The 24,510-nt window shown below is 42.7% G+C and overlaps 1 protein-coding gene across 9 annotated transcripts in view; it reads right to left on the reverse strand.

Moving 5' to 3' along the window:
* The window catches only part of LOC143940419 (E1A-binding protein p400-like), a 198,696-nt gene that overhangs the window by 70,370 nt on the left and 103,816 nt on the right, over positions 1 to 24,510 (reverse strand). For all 9 annotated transcript variants that reach the window (XM_077461762.1, XM_077461761.1, XM_077461758.1 and 6 more), the window contains 10 exons: positions 22,682 to 22,793; positions 21,270 to 21,413; positions 14,474 to 14,635; positions 14,285 to 14,368; positions 13,092 to 13,220; positions 12,582 to 12,626; positions 12,342 to 12,495; positions 11,969 to 12,210; positions 6,938 to 7,111; positions 3,534 to 3,581 (listed from right to left, as the gene is read on the reverse strand). In XM_077461762.1, coding sequence (XP_077317888.1) covers positions 3,534 to 3,581; positions 6,938 to 7,111; positions 11,969 to 12,210; positions 12,342 to 12,495; positions 12,582 to 12,626; positions 13,092 to 13,220; positions 14,285 to 14,368; positions 14,474 to 14,635; positions 21,270 to 21,413; positions 22,682 to 22,793 — 1,294 coding nt within the window. The remainder of the gene's footprint in view (positions 1 to 3,533; positions 3,582 to 6,937; positions 7,112 to 11,968; positions 12,211 to 12,341; positions 12,496 to 12,581; positions 12,627 to 13,091; positions 13,221 to 14,284; positions 14,369 to 14,473; positions 14,636 to 21,269; positions 21,414 to 22,681; positions 22,794 to 24,510) is intronic.

Consider the following 24,510-nt stretch of genomic DNA (forward strand, 5'->3'; position numbering starts at 1 on the left):
ATTAGAACTAAAGGGGGCTAACCCTAACTGCCCTAACAGTTATTACAGTCACAAATGACACCAATGCAAAAAAAAAAAAATGCATTGGTGTCACTGTGACTGGGGGGGCAGGGGTAATTGGGGGGGTGATCGGGGGGTAAAGGGGGGGTGTGAGTGTGCCTGGCATGTTCTACTGTGAAGTGTCGTGTTGGTGCAACTCACCGATCCTCTCTCCTCGGTGCCGGAACGAAAAATACAGACACGAGGAGAGATTACATCACTTCCTCTGCCTGTGTTTACATTACAGGAGAGGAAGTGATGTCACGAAGGATTTCCATTCGTCGGGAGCGATCGCGAGGGGGTGGCCATGAATGAATGGCCGCCCCCTCATCCCGGATCGCTCGCGAACGAATACCGACCGCCGCAGACACCGGGGGGGGCCCGATCGGGCCCCCCACCCGCGGGAAGGCAGGGACTTAAATATACGCCCATATGCCTGCCCGTGCCATTCTGTCGACGTATATGGTCGTGCGGCGGTCGGCAAGTGGTTAATATAGACACTGCAAACAAATGCAGACTCACCATTCCTCACTGCAGGGTACTGCTGGAATATCACAGCGACCCAATATTCACCCATGACGGTGGGTTGGTGTCATACCAGACCTTAAAGAACGGGGTCTCCTCTGTACGTAGGGGTCCACTGCCTTGGGCCTTGTATAGTGCCCTGCCAGAGCAAACCTGTGGTATAGCAATGTTACCAAAGTGCTGGATCTCAGGACCCAGCTCTCCTAAGAGAAGCTTTACATGCAAAACCTCATTCTTCGGTATGGAGGCATCGGGTACCATCCACTTTAGCCTTTGTTTGGCTCTTTGATTGCATTCGATAGTGTAGCTCCCTGACCCTGTTCAGGCCATCTAAGGAGCACTCACTAACCGTGACCAACAACTTAGACACTGGCGAAAAACTGTTACGTCTGATGGCAATCTGCGTTTGCGTCTCCCTTCCCTCAGTAGGCATTGCAACAGCTTACCTGTAAAATCCTTTTCTTGGAGTACATCACGGGACACAGAGCTCCCGCCACCTCTTGTGGGACACTTCTTGCTTTGCTACAAAAACTGAGGTACTCCCTGTAGGGGAGGAGTTATATAGGGAGGAAACTTCCTGTCTAATTGATTGCACCAGTGCCCAGCACCCGAAGGTGAGATATATCCCACTTAGTAATTTCTATGAGCCTCTGTGTCCCGTGATGTACAATAAAGAAATAGGCCTTGTGTTCCTATTTGGTTTTTGAACCGTAAACAGGTTTGAAGAAAACCCTACGCCCTTTCGGCTGCAGGAACCTCTATGATCACTCCCTGATGCATAAATGATCTAGTGTCTGAAACAATAAGTTTCTCTTTGGAGGATTCGAGGGAACACTGGATCTTAGAAACCTTGGAAACCTCTGAGGGGGAACCCCCCATAAATTCCAGCTTGTAACCACTGGATACGGTCAAGGTGACCCATTCGTCCTGAACTACTGATCTCCAAATGTCCGCAAAGTGCAGCAGCCTTCCCCCATTTGATAGAGTGGGGGGCGTCCCCTCAAAAGGAGGTCTTGGTGCCAGGTTTGGAAGAGTTTTGGACCCAGGGTTTCTTCTGGCTCTAGAGCCCTATTGGCAGTGAAATTGCCATGGTGCTGAGACACTTGAGGAAGTAGTCCCTGAGGTTTTAAACAAGGGACGCCTGAGTCTCTCTTCACAGGAAAGAGAGAACTCTTCCCTCCGGGAATCTTTTGGATACATTTGTTCAAATCATCACCAAACAATTCCTATGAAAGGGAAATCCTGCCAATAACTTCTTACAAGGAAGCTCAGCTGACCAGTTCTTAAGCCACAAAAGTCTGCACATGTGTACAGACAGGAGAGCCAAACGAGAAACCTCTTGTATTGAATTCTTTAAGGCATCAACAGCAAAACAGCGCTCAAGCTAAATATGCTTTGATTTCAGCAGGATCATCCTCCTGGTTAGGCCTGTCAGGCCATCTGACCTGATCCTTTAAGGACTGGCAGACTCCAATTGCTGTGACAGCTGCCTGAATAGCTGAACTGGCCAAAGAAAAGGAAGCCTTTAATAGTGACTCCAGTTTCTTGTCAACAGGGTCCTTTAAGCCCTGTGCGTTAACCACCAGACAAGTTAAGTTCTTGTTTAAGGAAGAGCCTGCCGCATCTATGGCGGGCATGATCCACATCTTAAACTTTTCTTCCATGGGATATAAAAGGGAAAGCCTTTTAGGAGGAACACAAATCCTGACAGGATGTTTCCCAATCAGCACACACCGCCTGTTCCAACAGTGGGTGCAAGGGGAAAGCCTGTGTGGCCTGAAGAGGCCTCAGGGACCCCAAAGAGGACCAGGGGGGCACAGAAAGCTCTGCAGGAGGCAACTTAAATACAGAACGAACCATCTTGGTAAGAGTCTGGATCAAAAGCCTCTGCGACTGAGAGGCAAGTACCAACTGGGCAAATTCTGGCCCAGATTGCTCAGAAGCAGACTCATCTACCAGGCCCTCTACAGAATCCTTGGCATTTAGCTCTTCCCCATCCTCAACCCATTCCTACTCCAAATTAGGAGGCTCGGGGGAGGAGGATCTGTCACGCTTCTTGCATTCCCCAGAAGGGAGCCCCTTAATAGGGCTCACCAAGCCCTTATGCAACAATCCTGCAAAGCACCTTAGCCTGCCAAGCAACACCTGGTGACTCATGTGACCCGGGTACGGAGAAATGAACCAATGAAAAAGCCTAGTTCAGAGCCTGCTCTGCTCCTACAGCTGCCTTATGGAAGCACTGCATGCTTGGCATACACAGCTATGGGCTAACACGGTAACCAGCGCCTGAAGCAAACATTACAGACCAGCCCCACGGTGTAACCAGTAGCCACAGGCAGAAAGCAGTCAGATTCTAACAGAAGTGTCAGAAAAAAACTGATTGGTTAAAGAAAAATACTTCTCAAAACAAGAACAGATTCATCTCTTATGAACATTAGCTTATGGTGCCCTCTGGGGGCAGCCCTAGCACAGTTTTACCAGTTTCCAAAAAAAAAACTAAAGATAGCCTGCATTCAACCCATGGTCTATGAATGCACGTTGAGTATCCTTTACAACTAAAGTGGAACAAAAATCATTTTACAACAGACTGTGAGCAGGAAGGCTATTATCACAGTAGAGATATGCAATGTCTCTTCTGCAATAAACTATACCTACCTGCCTGCTTTTAATCTTCTGTGGCATGTAGCTCCGCTTAAATCGCCAGAATGATCCCTGTGTACCGAGAAAACTGACACCTCATCCCGCACTGACCAATTGAGATGCCTGAAGACCAGTACCTGGGGAGAAGATGCTGGAGCTGGACCCGGACTGTTCAAGAGGTGGTAAGTAAAGTGTCTTTAATTCCACTTTAAGATAAAAAGACTCCCAAGTATTTTTCAACTTAATTTCACCCATCAGAACTTTTGTCTAACCTAAAATAGTCAAATGTGAACATTATGATTCATTTGGTGTTAATAAAATATGCATACCTTAAACACATTTTCTGACTTCTTCTTTGGGCTTGCATCAAATAGCAACTGCAATACAAAAAGACTATTGAGAATGCAGTTTAACCACCTCAATACAGTGCACTTACACCCCCTTCCTGACCAGACCAATTTTCAGCTTTCAGCACTCTCACAGTTTGAATGACAATTACTCAGTCATGCAACACTTTACCCATATGAAACTTGCGTCCTTTTTTCCACACAAATAGAGCTTTCTTTTAGTGGTATTTAATCACTAGTGGGTTTTTTATTTTTTGTGCTATAAATAAAATAAAATGTAAATTTTGTGGAAAAAAAATGCCTTTTTGTTTCTGTCATAAATTTTTGCTAATTAGTAATTTTTCTTCATACATTTTGGCCAAAATTTATACTGCTACATATCTTTGGTAAAAATAACCCACATTAGTGTATATTATTTGGTCTTTGAGAAAGTTATAGAGTCTACAAACTATGGTGCCAATCACTGAAAATTGATCACATCTGATCAGGCCTTCAAGTACATCAGGTGTACCTCATTTCTTGAGACACTAAGGGCCGGTTCACACTGCGGGCGATGCGAGGCGACACGACTTGCCTCGCCGCGATCTGACAAGTCGCCCCCGTTCTGTACAATGGAACCGTTCTGAGAGGAGCGACTCGAGTCGCTCCGACTCAGAAAAAAGGTTCCTGTACTACTTTTGGGCGACCTCGGGGCGACTTGCATTGACTTCTATACAGAAGTCATTTGCAAGTCGCCGCTGAGGTTGCGGCAGGTCGCGGCGAGGCAAGTCAGTGTCGCCTCGCATCGCCCGCAGTGTGAACCGGCCCTAACAAGTCAGGAAAGTACAAATACCCCCCAAATGACCCCTTTTTACAAAGGAGACATTCCAAGGTATTAAGCAAGTAGCAAGGTGAGTTTTTTTAAGTTGTAATTTTTTCCCACAATTCTTTGCAAAATTAAGATTTTTTTTTATTATTATTATTTTTTTACAAAATTGTCATATTATCAGGTTATTTCTCACATACAGCATATGCATACAACAAATTACACCCCAACTTACATTCTGCTACTCTTCCCGAGTACGGCAATACCACATGTGTGAGACTTTTACACAGCCTGGCCACATACAGAGCACCAAAATTGATGCAGTACCTTCAGGCGTTCTACGAGCAAAAATGACGCATCTCATTTCTCAACCACCTATTACACTTTTGAAGGCTCTGGAGTACCAGGACAATGGAATTGCCCATAAAATTACCCCATTTTGGAAAGCAAACACCCCAACGTATAATCTGTGAGGCATAATGAGTCTTTTGAACGGTTCATTTTTTTTCCAGAAGTTTTTGGAATATGTGGAAAAAAAATGAAAATGCATTTTTTTTTTTTTACACAAAGTTGTCAATTTATAAGATATTTCTAACACATAGCATGTATATAGCAAAAATTACACCCCAAAACACATTCTGCTACTCCTCCCGAGTATGGCGATACCACATGTGTAGGACTTTTACACAGCCTGGTCACATAGAGAGGCCGAACATTGAAGTAGTACGTTCAGGCGTTCTAGGAGCATAAATGACACATCTCATTTCATTCCTACCCATCACACTTTTGAAGGTCCTGGACCACAGGACAGTGAAATTACCCACAAAATTACCCCATTTTGGAAAGCAAACACCCCAACGTATATTCTATGAGACATGGGCTGCAAATAGGTACTCGGGTACTCTGATGGCCTGGTGACAGGTACTCGGGTACTCTGATGGCCTGGTGACAGATACTCTGATGGACTGTGATTGACAGGTACTATGAGGGGTGGTGACAGGTCCTCTTTATTGGGGGGGAATCAGTGTGATTGGTGTACACTGTAGGCAGTAACGAGATTACCGCGTTACCTCGTTACCGCGGTTTGTTTACATTTTAGTGATCGGCTGTGAAAGGATCACAGCCGATCACGTGGGTAAACAGCCAGCCAATGGCTGTTTACCAGCGTCGGTGACGAGCAGTGTTCCCGGGGAACACGCCGCCGCGCATGCGCAGTGCACAGTGGGGGTGTGACCTCCCGCCACAATAGGTATGCCGCCTGGCCGTCATTTGACTGCCAGCGGTCAGAAAGTAGTTAAGTAGTCAGATGCCTGTCATAGAATGCAATGCATCAGGAGAGCTGGGATGATATGTGGTTATTCTTTTTACATGGCAGCAAGGAATAAAAAAACAAAACAAAAAAAAGCCATCTCCAAGCAACTTTACAACTTTCAGATGCAGATTAGGAATTCATTCAGAATATTATTCACTCAGGGCCTGAACCTCCAACTGCTAGAACTCTGTAAAGTTTATGCAACGTACTGCTTTCCTTGTGAATCAGCAGAGAACAATAAAACCAGCCCCAATGAGGATTCTGTCAGATTCCTCATTCCCCCTAAGGACGCTACATTCAGGTTATATATTTTTAAGTATACAATCATGTTATATTTGGTTGGAGCCATTTACACTACATTTTTGGGGCACATTCTTAATTCATATAATACATGCATTTTCTCTTAAAGAGGAAGTAAACGCTGCCTCTTTTCTTTCTTCCCTGCAAAGTAAAGGCATAATGTGCTAGCATGCATCGCATACTAGCACATTATGTGAAACTTATCTGCAAATTAAGCCCTCACTGTCACGCGTGCGGGAGCTGCCGATCACGGCACAGGGCTCAGAAGAAACGGCATGGGTCACCGTTCCCTCAGAGCGCTGCGCCAATGATGTCATCGACGGCATATTTAGTAACTATCGCCTTAACTGTGCATGTTTAGGAGATATTTACAGTACCTATAGGTACAAACAATACAAAGAAGATTACTTACGCTTTAATTAAAATTCACATTTATCTATCTTACAAAAATACTACAAGCTATAAACAAAGCTTCAAACTCCATTGTCAAAATACACAACAACTGCTGTACTTGACTGCATTATTTTACCTGTAGACTGCACATCACAATCTAACCAATATAGACAATAATTTTTTGATATTATCAACAATGGATCATCAAAATCAATTATATGAAAAGTGGCGGGGCTGCGACAGGCCCATACAACTATGTACAGCTAGTCAACTCAGAAATTGAATAGCTGTAGCTAATCCAGATAGTCCATTAACCTGGGTGTGATCATATCAAAATAATGCTATTATAGGTCAACGCTTAGCTGAGAGATCAGCGGGCTATACTGTATATACACCCATTATAAAAATATTACAAATGTTTACACATTTAGAGAAAAAGGGACAGATAAATAGGTACTAAAGAATCGAAATTGCAATGTTTAAATAGCAATTAAGGTCAAAATAAAAAAAATACAACCACTGTCCATAAGAAGTTTCCGTTATGTAAAAGTAACAACAACATTGCAGTGTACTTACTTTCCCTTCCTCTCTTGGAATGATAACATTTTCATAGCGAGTACGGCACTGCTTGGATGAACGGTAGATACGACTGCAGGAATTCACAACATCGCTTACCAGATCCCAATTTGGTGTATGAGCAGGGGACACAACAGAGAGGTTAAGAGGAAGCTCCAACAGCTGCTTCACTGCCTGTAAAATTGAAAACGGCAACGTTTGAATGTAAAGGATGAACAGCTTCCTTATAGCGCAAAAAACAAGTAAAAAACATTTTTCCAATGGATCCCTCCCTCAACTCACACACTTGGCACAACACAGCCTGAGCAGCCAATAACTAAGCCACAGCACTGTCATCTATGCTGGTGGGAGTGTGTGTGGGGATTGAAACAAATCACTTTCAGAGCAAGTATTTTAATAGGAAATGCAGGAGCTGCCTCAGTGGTTGGAAAAACATTACTGGAAATATTGAGGTGTGTTCTTGTATAACAGGTTATCAATCTTAAGCCGGGTACAGTTTTTTGTGTGCAACCCGCTGGGTCGCACGAAACAGTTGCAGACACTGTACTAACCATGTGTGGTTAGTCCAGCGTTCTCCCCCAATGAGCTGTTGTATTCTGAAAGGGGGACGGGGGACGCCCTCTGTCATTGACTGAGAGCACTGATCGGCTGGTTTACCAGCATGCCCATCTGACATTTTTTTTTAACAGACAAATTTCTCCCGACATTCTGCCTTTGTGTATGGGGCTTTACAGTCACCTTATATGTGGGGAGGGAGTTGAAGGTGTTAATGTAATTGTACATATGGCTACAGGGGGGTTCCAAGGAACTGTGTGAAAGTCCTTAACATTCCGGATGTCCAAAAGCAGTCCAACTGATGGGTTGGGAAAACGCAAACACAGCTTAGTTTCCCTCAGTGATCATGTTAAATAGATTGTCAGGGATTGGAGCACTCCTCCCCAGCCGGAAAGATTTGTATATATTGTGATAACTTTCCAGAGACAGGGAAGAAAAATCTTCCTCACTGTTAAGGCTGGGGTAGTGAGCCATCAGGTTAGTGAGTTCTTTGCTTGGACAGGTGTAATTAGAGAAAAGGAGCCTGCTTTTTCCACATAAAGTTGTCTCTTGGATCTCAGTTGTAGTGCATGTTCGCGTAGAACTATAGGCAAAACTTTTTTTTCCCCCCATTTTGGATAGAGTAAGGGAGGGTCATAACCCCTCTCAGATTCTTTTTTCACCATCTGTGTCCCATTGCTTTGATTTTCCTTCATTTCCTGTCCCATAAGCAAACAGAGAGTGACTCCTCTTAACAGGGGCACAAACCGCAATACAAACTAACAGGTGTTCTAATCCCTCTTCACTATACAAAAAGAAAACAAAATTGCCTATAGTTATATTTTAAAGAAAGAACTCTTTTGCTTGGGAAGTGTCCAGGATCAGACCCAAGTATTCTAGGTGAAGGGAAGGCTGGAGAACATATTTGTTGAAATTGAATATCTTGCCATCCCATAAAGAGAGATGTGGATTACATGTGCCAGCATCCCTGAGCGTTACATTACTTACCAAAGGCCTGGAGCATCTAAATTGTCCTGTTGACATTTTCTGATAGCTGGATGGGAGAGGCGCCCTTCAGAGGAAAGTCACCTGTGACTTGGATGGAGTTTTGAGAAGGGCAAGCAGAGGTGTCAAGACCTTTGTGAACAGTCTGGAAGCAGTGGATATGCCATAAAGGCAGTATGACAAACTGAAAGCGATGGTCTACCACTGTGCAGCTCAGAAAATGCTGATGTGGGTAAATGGGAACATGCAGATAGGCATCTTGGACGTCCATACATGTCATATATTCCTTTTTTCCCCAGAGAGGCAAATACTGACCTTAAATCAGTACTGACTGGACTAGTTTGGTCCAAACTATTTAAAGTTCAATTAATTCTCGAGTTCAGCTTTAAAACATTCCCCGTTTCTGTATTGTACATCACAGGATACAGGGCATCTTCACATTCTTTAACAAAGGGATGTTCCAAACCATTGAATATGAGGGGTGGGAAAACACACCAACAAGTGAGCAGGCCCCAAAAACCTTAAACACAGGTTAAAACCTTGCACAGGTGCCTGTACGACCCTCCTCCCAAAAAAAACATCCGCAAAGGCTCAAAACATCTGCCTGGTAAAACTTGACGGCATAAATAGAAGACCAGGTACCAGCCTTAAACAGGCCGTATGTGGGTCGAATTCTGAAAGAATTTTTTTACGAAAATCGTAACTAAGAATTTTCTTTTGAATTTCGCATCATTCGTGGGCTGCAGCAATGGTCAATTTTTGCGCGGCCATCCAACTCGAGTGATCGGGCATGTTGGAAATTTTGGGAAAAATTAACGAATTTATATTCAATGATGGGAGAATCGAGCAAGAAATATAAATCATAAAAGAAATTGCATGAGCGCAAGAAAAGAAGATTTCCGGCCACAAAAATTCCTTTCTGTAGCAAGGCGAGATGAAATCGAAGGCTTGGTTGGTCAAACTTCGATATTACTGGTGACACCATCGAATCACAAAACGCACACAATTTCAGATTTTTTAAAGAAAATTTGTTTGGAATTCGACGCATGATGGCCTGCACTACAAACTTGAGCAAAGTAAGTTTGATTTAAAAAAAAAAAAAAAACGTGTCTCTACGCAACCACTCTTACCAAGAATTCAAAATAAGCTGCTGTCATCAATATGTGTGTCACTCACATATAAATCAAATATATAATAAAATACCATGCAGCACTTTACCAACGTGAGAAATCATACTCTGCTTTTGTACCAAAAAATTCAATATACATATAAACCCGTGAAAATATTATACATAATCCACCCAAGTGTAGAAGGGGAAAAAAAAAATTCTATCCGCTTATCTTGCAATTCACCTCCACAATACGTGCAAAAGGACTTCTCACCAAAAGAAGAGATCTCATACATAGAAAGAGGTCAACTGCACTCAAACCAGAAGAATCCCTTACACTGCTTGTTTCAAAAAGCTCCCGTCAGTGCTCCTCCTCCATTAGTACAACAGGCACCTTATTTTCTCAAATAACAGTAGAAGATAAAGACAACCATCAGTATAAAAGCTTTATTCCTTTAACGAAAATACTACTCACAAATGTAAACTTTCAACACTGGCATATAAGAACAACACTATGTCGCTGTGTTCAACATTTCTCCTGCCGGACTACTCCTTTACGTAGAAGTGTGGGCAGGGCCAAAACAACTGACATGTTGCATCACCGGGCGGGACTTCATCAGAGATTTGTACATATTGTTGAGGTGCAAAATAGTGCATTGCACAATTGGAGGAAGATAATTGAATGGGAATTATATAATTTTTTTTCATGTGTACGTTTGGGTGAATTATACGTACATTGGTTGTTTGGCACAAGAGCTGAGTATAATTTTCACGTTATTAGTAGAGCGCTGCACAGTATTTTATTACCGTATGCAGAAGTTGATGCTGAATAGCCCTGGTAGAATGAGCCGTTATATGGAATGGTGAATCCTTTCCTTTAAAGGTCATAAGCCTGAGATATGAGCTGACAGATGAGAGAGGCACCCTTCAGAGGGCACTTCTAGAAATGGTAGATTTATACGCTGCTTGACCTTTTTTGTGGTTCTTCAGGAAGGAGAGAGACAACAAATCAATGGCTGAATCAAAGCTGTCAACTTCGGATAATCCTTAATTGCACTAACCACATCCAAGGTATCCAAGGTATCAAATGCCCCATCTTCCCTTCACCTGAGGAAAAGGACAGAAGGAGGGAATAGAATATTCTGGTTGAGATGAAATGCAGAAACCACCTTAGGCAAAAAGGATGACTGAGGTCACAAAGCCACCTTATTTTGATGAATGACCAGGAATGTTTCTTTATTGTGAAGTGTCATACATAATCAGACACCCTGCAAGCCAAAGAAATAGCAACCAAAACCTCTCTTGTCAAAAGCACTAAGGGGACATTTCATATAGGCTCAAATGGAGGCTTTCTTTAAGTTGGCCTGAATCATCTCTGCTGGGAAACCTACAAAACGTCCCTTTGTGTTTGAGACAACCATGGGCACTGAGGTTCATTGGGAGCGGACTCTTCAAAAGATTATTTGCTTTCCTCAACTTCCTGAGACCCCACCCAGTCTTCTTTCTTCTCCAATGGATCAACAGGCTTCTCCTCCATGATAAAGGAAGGGGGGAATGTTTCCCCCTGCAATCTATGCAGTCCAAACCAGAAAGGGTGCAGCAAGCTGGTGTTGTAAGCTGACAACAGTCCATGAAAATGGTCTATTCTAGAAACAAATGAACCAGAGTACGGTGCCCCTGATGGGGTAGAAAACTAAGATAGGTGTAGAGCAGGGGTCTCAAACTTAATTTCATCCGTGGGCCGCATAAACATTACGATTGCCCTCAAAAGGGCCGGTTATACCTGCGAGATTAGATGTCCAGTGCATCCCCTCCTCTTACAATAGATGTCAAGAGCCACCCAACCATCAGAAGTTGAGTCCATCACTCTACCTTTCACCACAGTGCACCCCCTTTCCTTATGCTGCTGCTGGGAAGAAGCTGGATGCATTGCTTGAAAGCAGGGGTCTGGAAGAGGACCAGAGGAGGGCTGGAGCTCTCCTGCAGGTGTAGGAAAGGTGTGAGTGCCACAAGAAATGGCCTGGAGGGCCAGATTCGGCCAACGGGCCTTGTGTTTGACACCTGTGGTGTAGAGAATTAAAGCTACATGGAACTCAAACTCAACACCAACAACGCCCCCCCCCCCCCCACCACCACCAGCTAAAGAACAAAACATGGCTATTTTAAAGCCTATTAACATTTACCTATAAAGGATAATAGGATTGCATTTCCAAATATAAATGGATACATGGTCAGCAGTGACTTAAAGACCGAGAACACAACAAATACTTTGCAGTAATTTCTCTTTTAAAATATATTGGTATGATCAGCAATCAAAATTATGAATTGCTGCCAAGGTGTTATTCATCCAAGAGATACTGCTGCGTAGTGTAAAGCTACCGTACCTGCAGCAGTGCCCAGTCCTCACTAATCAACCACTCAGGATTGTCTGGTCCCGTCTCCATAATTGGTTTTATGAGGGTTGGCAGAGGTTTTGCAAATTGGGTCTGCTGTTTCAGCAGAATGTTCTTCTTTTGCTCCTTTCCTTCTTTGCGTATCTTGAGTGGATTTGGAGCAGCTCTGTCAAAGAGGGAGCGAGGAGGCACCACAGCTTCTCCATGTCTCATCTTCTTCTTTCTGCCAGCCGCTGCAGCAAAAATAAAATATATATCAAAACCTGACACTAGAAACTTCAATATACAGTTTTGTGATCTGTTGAAATGCTAAACATGTTCCATGCAGTATAAAGACTTCACACTTACAGCCACTAGAACTTACCTGATGGATCAGTTTTGTGTCTCTTGCGTTCCTTCCTCACATAGACGGGGGGAAGTTTTGATTCCAGGATGGGGTTGGTATCATACATCAAACACATCACAGAATCAATATAAATGTCATTTTCATCTTGAGGGGGAGTTGGTGGTGTCCATATCTATAAACATGAATAAATACCAATAAGACCTGGCACTGGACTAAAGTCTGACCAAGCATTAGGTAATAGTAAAACAAATAACTCACTGGCATTATTTCGGTCTGTCCTTCTTGGTCATCGTAAATAAAGTCCTAGCAACAGGCAAAAAAATAAAAAATTAACAAAAGTGGCATCCACTATTGCGCATAACTGTCAAATGCAAGTACATCTTTCTTTTAATGCAATGTAGAGATTAGGGGGTCTATTTAAAAAGGTTTTGACACACGATTCCTAAAACATTCACCCATGAATCACATTTTCCCAACTGAATCTAATTAAGAGACTCCTCGGTGAAAGCTGTGCGACTCTTGCATGAAAACATTTATAAATGGACCAAGAGTATATGCTTAAAAAAGTGATGCATTTAGAACTTCTAATTACATAAAAAGAGTTCACATCTAAAAAATTTTGCTTTAGATATTACCATAGAGGTGAGTGCAATATATTTTCAGCAGATGCCATGTGCCAAATTAAAATATATAAACTTTCACCTTTAAAAGATCTTTGGCATTGTAATCAAATTTATACTTCTATACAAATTAGGCTCTATATATTACCATATTATAAGCATCTTCCCGTGTGTATGTCAGGAGCAACTCATGTTCTTCCTCCTCCCATTCCATCCTTTCCTTTAATTCCTTCAAATGCTGAGAATCCCACTCTTTCCTAGCTGCATTTAGTTGTTCCTGGAAAAGAAAATAAGTCAATTGCCACGTTGGTTTTCTGATAACTCTCTTTGCCCATATAGTTCACCGGCCACCCCTGGAGCAGAAGGGGCATGTTGTGGCCAACCCAGCATGTAGCTAGGGTCTGCTCACGCTCGATGGCCAGGCTGGGGAGATTACAAGGATATATATATGTTGATTGTTGATCACAGGATCAAAAATTGTAGCAAAAAATCCCAGGACCAATGGTCCCCTCAGGGAGCCAGGTCCTTCTACACTAGGCAGAATAAAACTGAGCTGCAGGAAGCAGGGTGAGGGGTTATAGCCGGGGGGGGGGGAACACCCCCTGGGCGGTGCTGTGCAGTCTTGCTGTTTTTACATGTTACAAGTTCTGCCTAGTCCTCTCCTGAAGGTGGCGTGATAACCCTAAGGTCAAGAATTAAAGGAGCTGTGTCCGTCAATGAACGAAAGGTGAAAAGGTATTTTTCAGTTTATATTTATTAAATAAATTGCATTGCCATGTTCTGTGTACTGTGGGAGACCAGATATAGTAAATGCAGGTTATAGGTTTAGTAACACTTTAGTGCCTTCTCTGCATTAAGGTACAAAAACCTGAGTGCAGCTCCTCGCCGCCAGCCCTACCTTATACTTACCTAAGCCTGCCTCCATCCTCATAGGTTCAGATAAAGCAGTGTTAATCACAACCAGTGAGGAGGTAGTTGAGCAACACTGTGTGGGTCACAGAGTCTGCTCAGGAGCGAGTGTGCCCTAGTGCCCCCATAGCAGGTGGCTTGCTATGGTGGGCACTCTAAAGAGGGGGGGAGGGTTGAGGGTGTCAGGAAAGCTGGTGGGGGACCTGAGAAGGATCACAGAGGAGGTAAACATGTTTGTTATTTTAAAAAAAAATTGCGTTTACAATCATATTAAAATACTTTTTCTTAACGTACGCTTAAAATCCTGCTTGATCTTGTTGTTACTAATTTTAAAGAAGTCTACGCAGCTTCTTGCTTTCTACTAGTTGACATTAATATATGCAATTGCAATGATGTTAAATGCCCAGTTCAAATTAAAATAATAAAGAATACCTCAATGTATCCTGGGTGGTCACTGCTGCCACGGACGTGAAACAGTTCCAAATATTGTAGAGCATATTTCTCTATAGGTGTTAACTAGAAAAGAGCACAAACGTGTAATGCAAAGAGCACAAACATGTAAAACCAAAAATGTAAAAAGGATAAACAGCTATATTGGCCACATTACACACAGCTTCTTACTTGCTGCATAAGGTCAGTTAATTCCTGTAGCTGTGAAGGTTCTTCGGTCCCCATAAGCTCGGAGTCATTTGAAGGGAAAACTCCAGCACTGGGCTTTGGTCCATCTTGTTCAGCACATTCAGTGATGTACTGCTCTTGTCCAAATTCAATTTTGCCTAATGCCTGTAAAATAGTATTAAGATGATTAAAATGGATAGCAGGCAATAGCTTTAGTTTTAGGTAACAGAAATATATAGAAACATTAAAATAGTTAACTCAAGTGACCAAAGAAAATCAAGCCACTGACAATTCTTATGGCACCAGTTCTTTTAGAACTGAGATGTCCACGTTGATCCTTGAGTGGTTCATACAAGACATTTGTGAACAGGAAAATGCAGAAATGTTTAAACTTACAGAATGTTGCCACTAAGAGAATAACACACCACTGACCATTTAAATTATATATGTTCTGCAACACAGTCTTTAAAATTGAAAAAAAAAAGTCCCCCTGAAAAAAAAATACTTAAAACGTGTTAATAAACCCAGTAGTATGAAAATAGTTAATACGCCACACACACACACACACACACACACACACACACACACACACACACACACACACACACACACACACACACACCTTTTTACATAAAAATACTGCCACTATATAACTTTTTGGATGATCTGTATACTACAGGTACATGATAAACTGCACAGTTTCTCCAGTGCTGAGAGTTCAGGAAGGAGGAGATTTCCCCTACAGTCTGTATACACTCCCACATGAGTGATGTCAATATAATGTGACCTGGCTATCTCTGAGAACAAGTAAATGTTCTCTCTAGCAAAAAGACAACTGAGCGTGTGTAGGGTGGCTACTCTGCCTGTGTTAGCTGGCCTTCCCCAGATAGACAGTACAGGAGGGAGAGAATACATACAGGATAAAACAGCCTTTTTACACAATGCAGAGGATTAAACCCTTAAGTTCCACAGTGAGTATAACAAGCATGCTATGCTGCATATATAGACAGATTTTACTATTGTGAGTTTAGTGACACTTTAATCCTCCCACTGCAAACACCACTTAATGATGAGAAATCTGTAGTCTCTTCTGAAACTGACACTTTCAGGAATGCCAATATCCTGGTCCTCGCATGACTGCTACATCACTAATGAACAAAGTACTGATAAAGGGGATGTCAGAAGTAGCCAATAAGCCTAGCAAGGGACCCAGAGATTCAGTTTCTTAATAGTCTTCAGGTGGCTACATCAGTGTTTTACAGAGGTGTGCAGCAGCACAGGCAGTTAAAAGGTAAGGATTTTATGATGTTCTTTGCAGGAAGATCAAATATTTATTCACCATTTTATTTTAGTAACAGAGTTTAAAGTGGTTGTATACCCACTTTATATTCCACCTACAGGTAAGTCTATATTAAGGCTTACCTGTAGGAAAAATTAATATCTCCTAAACCTGTACAGTTTAGGAGATATTCACCCTGCATGCAGCCGCTGAGGTCAGCGGAGCATATGCTGTGAATGCCCGGCAGAAGGTCCAGCAGACGCTGCTGGACCTTGCCGGGAAGAAGACTCCCAGGAGCATGGGTGGGAGTGACATCATCCCAGCTCTGGGCACTCACAGCGCCAGAGCCACGAACCCAGAGGACACGCCAAGGGCAAAATGTCAGCTCCCTCGGTGTGGACCAGCCTGCAATACGGGGATCTCGTTCTAAGGCATTTCATAATGAGCTAGTATGCGGTGCATACTAGCTCATTATGCCTTTGCCTTACAGGTTTTTTTTTAAACATTCCTTTCTTTTTTTTCTGAGGGTATACAACCACTTTAACCACTTGCTTACTGGGCACTTAAACCCCCCTCAGTCCCAGACCAATTTTCAGCTTTCAGCGCTGATGCACTTTGAATGACAATTGCGCGGGCATACAACACTGTACCCAAATGAAATTTTTATCATTTTTTTCCCACAAATAGAGCTTTCTTTTGGTGGTATTTAGTTACAGCTCGGAGTTTTATTTTTTGCTAAACAAACAAAAAAAGATGCAAAAAAAAAAAAAAAAAAAATCATGTTTTAATAGTTTGTTATAAAATTTTGCAAACGGGTCATTTTTCTCCTTCATTGAAGTGCGCTGATTAGGCGGCACTGATAGGCTGCATTGGTGGGCACTGATGGGCTGCATTGGTGGGCACTGATGGGCTGCACCGGTGGGCACTGATGGGCTGCGCCGGTGGGCACTGATAGGCATAGTTAAGGCGGCACTAATAGGCACAGATAAGGCGGCACCGATGGGCACAGATAAGGCGGCACTGATGGGCAAAGATGGGCACAGATAAGATGGCACGGATGGGTGGCACAGATAAGTGGCACGGATGGGTGGCACGGATGGGCACTGATAGGTACCACAGATAGATGGGACTGATGGGCACTGATAGGTGGCACTGATAGGTGGCTCTGATAGGTGGCACTGCTGGGCACTGATGGGCGGCACTGCTGGGCACAGATGGGCGGCACTGCTGGGCACTGATGGGCGGCACTGGGGTGCAGCACCTTTGAGGCAGATTGGGTGGCACTGTGGGTGGCACTGTGGGGTGGCACTGTGGGTGGCACTGTGGGTGGCACTGTGGGTGGCACTGTGGGCACTGTGGGCACTGAGGGGGGGCACTGACGGGGGGCACTTACTTTTGCTTTTATTTTATTTCAGGATGGCACTGCGGGAGGCAGGTGGGCACAGGCAGGTGGCAGGTGGTCCCTTTTTTCATGGCCGTGATCGGGACCGATGTCCCGATCACGGCCGCCGGCGATCGGCTTTTTTTTTCTCTCCTCGCGCTGTCAGCGCGAGGAGGAATAATAGCCGATTACCGGCTCCGTTCTATCACATGATCAGCTGTCATTGGCTGACAGCTGATCACGTGATAAGGGGTCGGGATCGACCCCTTACACGGATCGGTGATCAGGCGAGTCTCACGGACTCGCCGATCACAGAGCGCGCCGCGCGCGCCCCTCAGGGGGCGCGCAGGCCGCTCGTAACCAGGACTACGTCAATAGACGTAGTCCCGGAAATGTAGGTCCGCGCTAATGCCGTCATTTGGCAATAGCGCGGATCTGTAGTGGTTAAAGTGGTTCTAAAGGATCAAGGTTTTTTTACCTTAACCACTTGCCACCCAGGCCAATTCTGACATTTCTATACTACATGCTACAAAATTACATAGAGCCCCCAAACATTTTATATGTTTTTTAAGCACACACCCTAGAGAATAAGTCGGTTGTTGCAACTTTTATCTCGCACGGTATTTCAAATGTGCTTTTTTGGGGGGGGGGGGGGGGGGACAGTTTTTTGCATAATGTGAAAGATGATGTTACGCAGACTAAATAGATACCCGACATGTCATGCTTCAAAATTGCACACGCTCGTGGAATGGCGCCAAACTTCGGCACTTAAAAAACCCCATAGGTGACGATTTAAAAATTTTTACTGGTTACATGTTTTGAGTGACAGAGGAGGTCTAGGGCTAGAATTATTGCTCTCGCTCCAACGTTCGTGCCAATACCTCATATGTGTGATTTGAACACGTTTACATATGTGGGCACGACTTGCGCATGTGAGCACACAGGGACAGGGGCGCTTTAAAAAAAATTGTTAATTTTACATTTTTTTTCTAGTTTGACACTTTTTTTTATCACTTTTATTCCTCTTACAAGGAATGTAATCGTCCCTTAAAACTCACAGGAAATATAGAAATCACATTATATATTATATATATATAATGTGATTTCTATATTTCCTGTGAGTTTTACTTCCTCCATTTTTTTTTTGGTTGGTTTATTACATTTAGTAGGATATAGCTATAATGTCCTCTTTTTACTTCTGTCTAGTGGTGTGTTTCCCATGGGCTGGTAGGCACATATCTATATCTGAAACTTGACCGCATATATGCAAATGTATATATTATCTACATCGTTTCATGCCTTTATTACAAATTTACAAGTGAGAGCCACACACATTTATTGGAGGTAGGATAGCTAGGATCCCATATGCAGGACCCATTCTGTTTTGTTTTGTCTTGTCTTTATTAGTATATTTTTTCTCCTATTTTCTCTCGCTTCATTCCTCCCCTTTCTTCCCCTCCTCCTTTTCCGCTTTGTCCCCCCCCCCTATTCTTTTCTCCCTCTCTTTTCTGTCTCCCGTCCCCCACTTCCTATTCTGCTTTCCTGTCTCTTGCTTCCCCCTTTAAAGCGGGAGTCCGCCGGGAGTTCCGCGTTTTTTTTTTTTTTTTTTAAAGCCAGCAGCTACAAATACTGCAGCTGCTGACTTTTAAAATAAGGACACTTACCCGCCCAGCGCGCCCGCGATGTCGGCACACGATCTCTCGATCGTCTCTCGGGTGCTGCTGCCGCCATCTTGGGTATGGGAATCAGGAAGTGGAGCCTTTCGGCTTCACTTCCCGGTTCCCTACTGCGCATGCGCAAGTCATGCTGCACAATAAGGATGGTCCCGCTGCCTCTGGGATCTGTGTGTTTCCCAGCAGGCAGCGGGGGACTTTCGGAAAGGGGCGTAATCTACGCCCCTTTCCGCAGATAGCTATGCCGGAAGTGGGTGCAGATACCTGTACTGTACAGGTACCTGCACCCCCTCCCCCCTGAAAGGTGCCAACTGTGGCGCTGGAGGGGGGAGGATTCCAATGAGCGGAAGGTCCACTTTAGGGTGGACCTCCGCTTTAATCCCCCCCTTTTGTTCTCTTTCCTCTTCTTTTCTTTCCCTCCCTCTCCCCCGAATTATGATTTGCTATGCACAGTAATCTTGAATATTGTACGTGTTTTCAGTAATCTTGAATATTGTACAACTTATATATGTTGATACAGCTATCATGCTTACATTTTTTTTATGTATAAATATTTGAAATGTTCTTTTCTATTTTTAGTCACACATATTGTTTTGTTTGTTTGGTTTTGAAGAAGTGAAAGTTTGTGAAACACGTCACCAGATCACCCATACTCAGGAAATACACACGAATATGTGACTGTAAAGTTTGTATGTTAAGATGCACTCAAGTGTGTGTGAACGTTTTACTTGACCTATTTACATATTTTTATTTTTGCGTTAAATAAAAGATATGTTTTTACTATATTTCTGGTATTTTATGTTCTTAAAGGCATATTTAAAGTCCTGCACTACACATACCCCTCCCCACTCTTTTTCCAAAAATATGTTTTTGGGATGATGCCAATGAGAACACTCTCAGCCCACATTACGATAGCTATCACTTTCCCACTCTGGACACTTAAACCCCCTTCCTAACCAGTCCAATTTTTAGCTTTCAGCGCACTCACACTTTGAATGAAAATTTTACTCATGCAACATTCTACCCACAAGACATTTTTCTTCTTTTTTTTTTTAACACAAATACAGCTTTCTTTTGGTGGTATTTAATCACCACTGTGTTTTTTGCGCTATAAATGAAAAAAAATCAAACTTTTTTCTTTTTAACAAAAACATTTTAATTATAAAATTATGCAAATTAGTAATTTTTCTGCAAACATTTTGTCAATTTTTACGGCTACATGTCTTTGGTAAAAATAACTAAAATGGGTGCATATTATTTGGTCTTTCTGAAAGTTAAAGAGTCCACAAGCTATGGTGCCAATCTCTGAACACTGATCACACCTGTCGTACTGACGGCATATTTCTTGAGACACTAACAAGCCAGGAAAGTACAAATAATCCCCCCCCCCTCTAAAAAAAACCTTTTTGGAAAGTAGGCATTCCAAAGTATTTAGTATGAGGCATGGTGAGTTATTTGAAATGATAATTTTTTCCCACAAAATTGTCATAACAAGTCATTTCTCTCACACAGCATAAAATTACACCCTAAAATACATTCTACTACTTTTCCTGAGTATGGCGATACCACCGGCTGTGTATGGCTGTAAAAAAGTCTCACCACCATGTGTGAGACTTTCACAGCCTGGCCACATACAGAGGCCCTACAAGCAGGGAGCACCATCAGGTGTTCTAGGAGCATAAAATTACATATCTAATTTGACTACCTACTACACTTTTATGAGACACTGATGGGCACCTGTAGTGGCATGGATGTGGCACAATTGAGAACTGATGTGGCATGAATGAGGCACAGATGAGTACTGATGTGGAATGAATGTGGCATAGATGAGTAACTGATGTGGCACGTATGAGTTAGGGATGAGCCATAGATGGGGGATGGATGGGCAAAGATGGGGTATGGGGCACGCATGAGCCATAGATAAGCCATGGATGGGCACAGATGGGGCACAAATGAGCCTGGCTGGGCACGAATGGGTGGGGCATGGATGAAGCCATCGGTGGAGCATGGATGAAGCTGTGGATGGAGCCATGGATGGGAAGGAATGGGCAGAGATCAGCGCTGTGGCCACTTCGGGTCCAGCCCACAGCGCTGCTGCACCCGGCCACCTTCCTCTCCTAGCAAACTGTACCGGACATGCTCCTGATGACAAATGATCGCTCTGTCATTGGACAGGGTGATCACATGGTAAAGGGCCACTTTCATTGGCCCTTTACCCCCTTCCATGACACTCACGGACATTCCCGGGTGCACGGGATTCTGAGAGATCATAGTACACCCTTCCAGAGTTTTTCGACCGCGCTGTAGTCGTTATTCAGCTATAGCCCAGTCGGCAACTGGTTAATAGATGACAAATTATCCGATTTAAAAAAAAATTATATTATCATTTGCAGACTTAACCAGCATCAATCTGGGAAAAGCGCATATAAATGTTTCTGCTTTCAGCCTCGTTCCTAGTGGTCATACCTCTACAAATGGTTTTGCAACTTTAGCGGTGATGATGTCAGAAGGGGATGGTTCCTGAGAGAGCAGAACAAACTCTTCAGCTCTCACCCTGAACCCGGAATCATCCAATGGAGAACACACTTCAAAAAGTTCCTGGATGGTTTGCTGAGGGAGAGAAGAACAGAAGAGTCACATAAAGATATTCTAATAAAATAAACGGTTTGTTTTGGATTATTATGAATTAACACATTTAAAGCTGAAATCCAGGCTGATATAAAAGACACAAAAAAAATATCTCTGTATTAATTTATCACTGTTGCAACAATTTTCACATTGGTGGCCTGAAGAACACATACAACCCCCAAAACATGAAATAACCTGAAATTAGAGGCCCTGTTGAAAAAAAAAAAAAAAAAAAAAGTGGTAGAGGTACTTGTACATTTTTATGTTGCTCAATATTTATCCAACTGTTACTCAAACTCTATATGAAAACCACATTAAAATTAAATTAACTGCACACAAATACAACATAACCAATTGTTTTTGTAAAATATAAAAGACGAGACTGGATATCAAATGTGCCAGGCCTCACAAGCTGTAAAATGTAAGATGTAAAACATCAAAATACAAAAATCTAAATTTTCTCTATGTGATGCTTTAAAAACCTCTCAAGCTCATTAATTTAGATTGCTCTAGAACCACTCCTCTCAAGGGAGGCGCAGTGATCATTTAAATCTACTGTTATCACAAGGCTGCATTACTTGCCCACTATTGGATAGCATTGTGCAGGTGGCAGGTTCTCGAACGCTTTCACTGCTACTGGCATAAGGCCAAACCGCTGCTATTGGCAAATGGCCAAACAGAATCGCTTCAAGCTGACCAGGTCAGAATGCCTTACGCAGACTGCATTCTCCATCCTGCTATTAGTTAACGGGCACCTGAGCATCTATGAATTTTTTTTATCAGAAGTGTACTCCTGACTGTCCTGATTATGTAAATAGCTATACAAGCAGCTGATAAGCCGCTAATCATCGGATCTTCCCCAATGAGCACCAGCACAGCCTGCTTTCCCCAGAACCCCCTCCAAACAAGAGCCGTGTAAAGAGGTCAAGTTTTAAAATGGATTACCACACAGATTTAGAAGAATTACACAAAGCACACCAAGATTAAATGTAATAATACACACAGTTGTCTATTGTATTTACACAATATTTGCTTATCCTGGAGTTCCAACTGCAGCAGAGCAAGATCAGGTTATCTGATTGCCAGACAAGGCTATGCTGAGTGGCAGAGCTGTGCAAATCTCAAGACAGGATGCACAGAAATAAAAATCCTTTAGTAAAACAGCTTCCATATATGTATCTTATTTGTGTATTTATCTGTTTCGCATGGAGTTCATCTTTAACATAACATGTTAAGCTTCATCGACTTACTTGTGTTAGAAATGCCAGAGAATAATCACTGCCCTGAGCTGCCACTTCTCGAATAAGATCCTTCGTGCCATTCCTCAACAGCTTCTCTTCTATCGAATTGGCACTCACAAGCCTTCACATGTAGAATAAGAATATATGTTTAATTTGCTTGTATTTCTCATACAGAAGACAGTTTGACAAAATTACGGTAAGGAAATTATTTTCTTTGCATGTACAAAAAAAAGTTAGTCTAAAAAAACAAAAAAAACAAAAAAAAAAAAACGAAAAAGAAACAGGAGACAACACTGTGCGGTTGATGCATTTTTGTGGCGCATTTTCTAGCATGTTTCTTCATGCACATTTTCGATTCATTTTGCATTTCTTAGAAATTTTGATGTTGTTAGGAAGGTTGTTTGTTGACATGCTGGAAAACACACCAAAAGCACATGTAATGCCTTTTTATGCAATTCCACTGAAGTCTATGGAGTCAAAAACACACTGCGCTGCTTGTAAAAAAATAAAAATAAATAAATAAATTAAAAAAGACAAAAAGTCCCTGCATCTTTCCATAAAAGCATTGCAGGAAACTGCATGGATGTGAATGTAAGAAATACGGTTAAATGGATTGTAAATCATTTCTGTAGATTTGTAAATGCACTAAAAACACAACACAGATGTAAATCTAGCCTAAGTTAATAATGGAAACTGCATACTGAAAAAACATTTTGTTTTTCTATGCTTGGTTTCAGTGGTGCCCTCCACACAATGAGCCTACTTTACATTTATTTCGCCTTGTCCATTCACAGAAAAATTTGCATCCTGCAAGCCATTCACAAAATGCAAGACTTTCTGTGAGCAATGGAGAGGGGGTTAGATGACACTATTCTTTCCCTGCATAAATGCTGTAGCAGGCTGTACGTACTGTGAGAGCTATACTATGTGACATAAATTAAATACATTTTAAAGAAAGGGCAAAAATCCCGCAAACCGCATAAACCACATCAAAGTTACTTTTTAATACATAAAACACAGCTGATATTAACCACTTCCCAACCAGCCGTCACAGTTATACTGCAGCAGGTTGGCACAGCGGCACGAGCCGATGTAGATGTACATCGGCACTTTAAGTTGCTGTAGCAGGCGTGATGACCAACTGGCAATCACGATCGCTCAATGTTGCAGCCCCGATAAAAATTGCAGATCACCGCCATTACTAGTAAAAAAATTAAAAAGCTATAAATCTATCCCCCATTTTGTAGTTGCTATAACTTTTGCACAAACTAATCAATATAAGCTTATTGTGATTTTTCTTTAACAAAAATATGTAGAAGAATACACATCAGCCTAAACTGATGAAGAAATTCGTTTTTTTTTTTCCTCTGGGATTTTTATTTTCTGCTAAACAAATAAAAAAAGGCTGAAAATTTTGAAATAAACATTTTTTTTGTTTCAGTTACAAACCTTTGTAAATAAGTAAGTTTGCTCCTTCACTGATGGGCACTGACGGGGCCGCAGTGACTGGCACTGATAAGGCGGCACTGATGGGCACCAATTAAGCAGCACTGATATGCGACACAGACACTGATAGGTGGCACGGATTGGCACTGATAGGCGGCACGGATGGGCATTGTATTGTACAGTATTGTATAGGGATGGATGCCAATCAGTGCCAAACAATAATGCATGGCAATCAGTGATGTCCATTGTGGGCACTGATTGGCATCCATTATGGGCATTGATTGGCATCCATTGTGGGCACTGACTGGCATCCCTGGTGGTCCGGGGGGGCATACCTGGTGCTGGGCATCCCTGGTGGTCCAGTGAGGACATCCTCAGGGGGGCTGTGCTTA

Source organism: Lithobates pipiens, unplaced genomic scaffold, assembly GCF_037356315.1.
Source record: "Lithobates pipiens isolate NorthernLeopardFrog02 unplaced genomic scaffold, aLitPip1_a1.2 Scaffold_3, whole genome shotgun sequence".
NCBI lineage: Eukaryota > Metazoa > Chordata > Amphibia > Anura > Ranidae > Lithobates > Lithobates pipiens.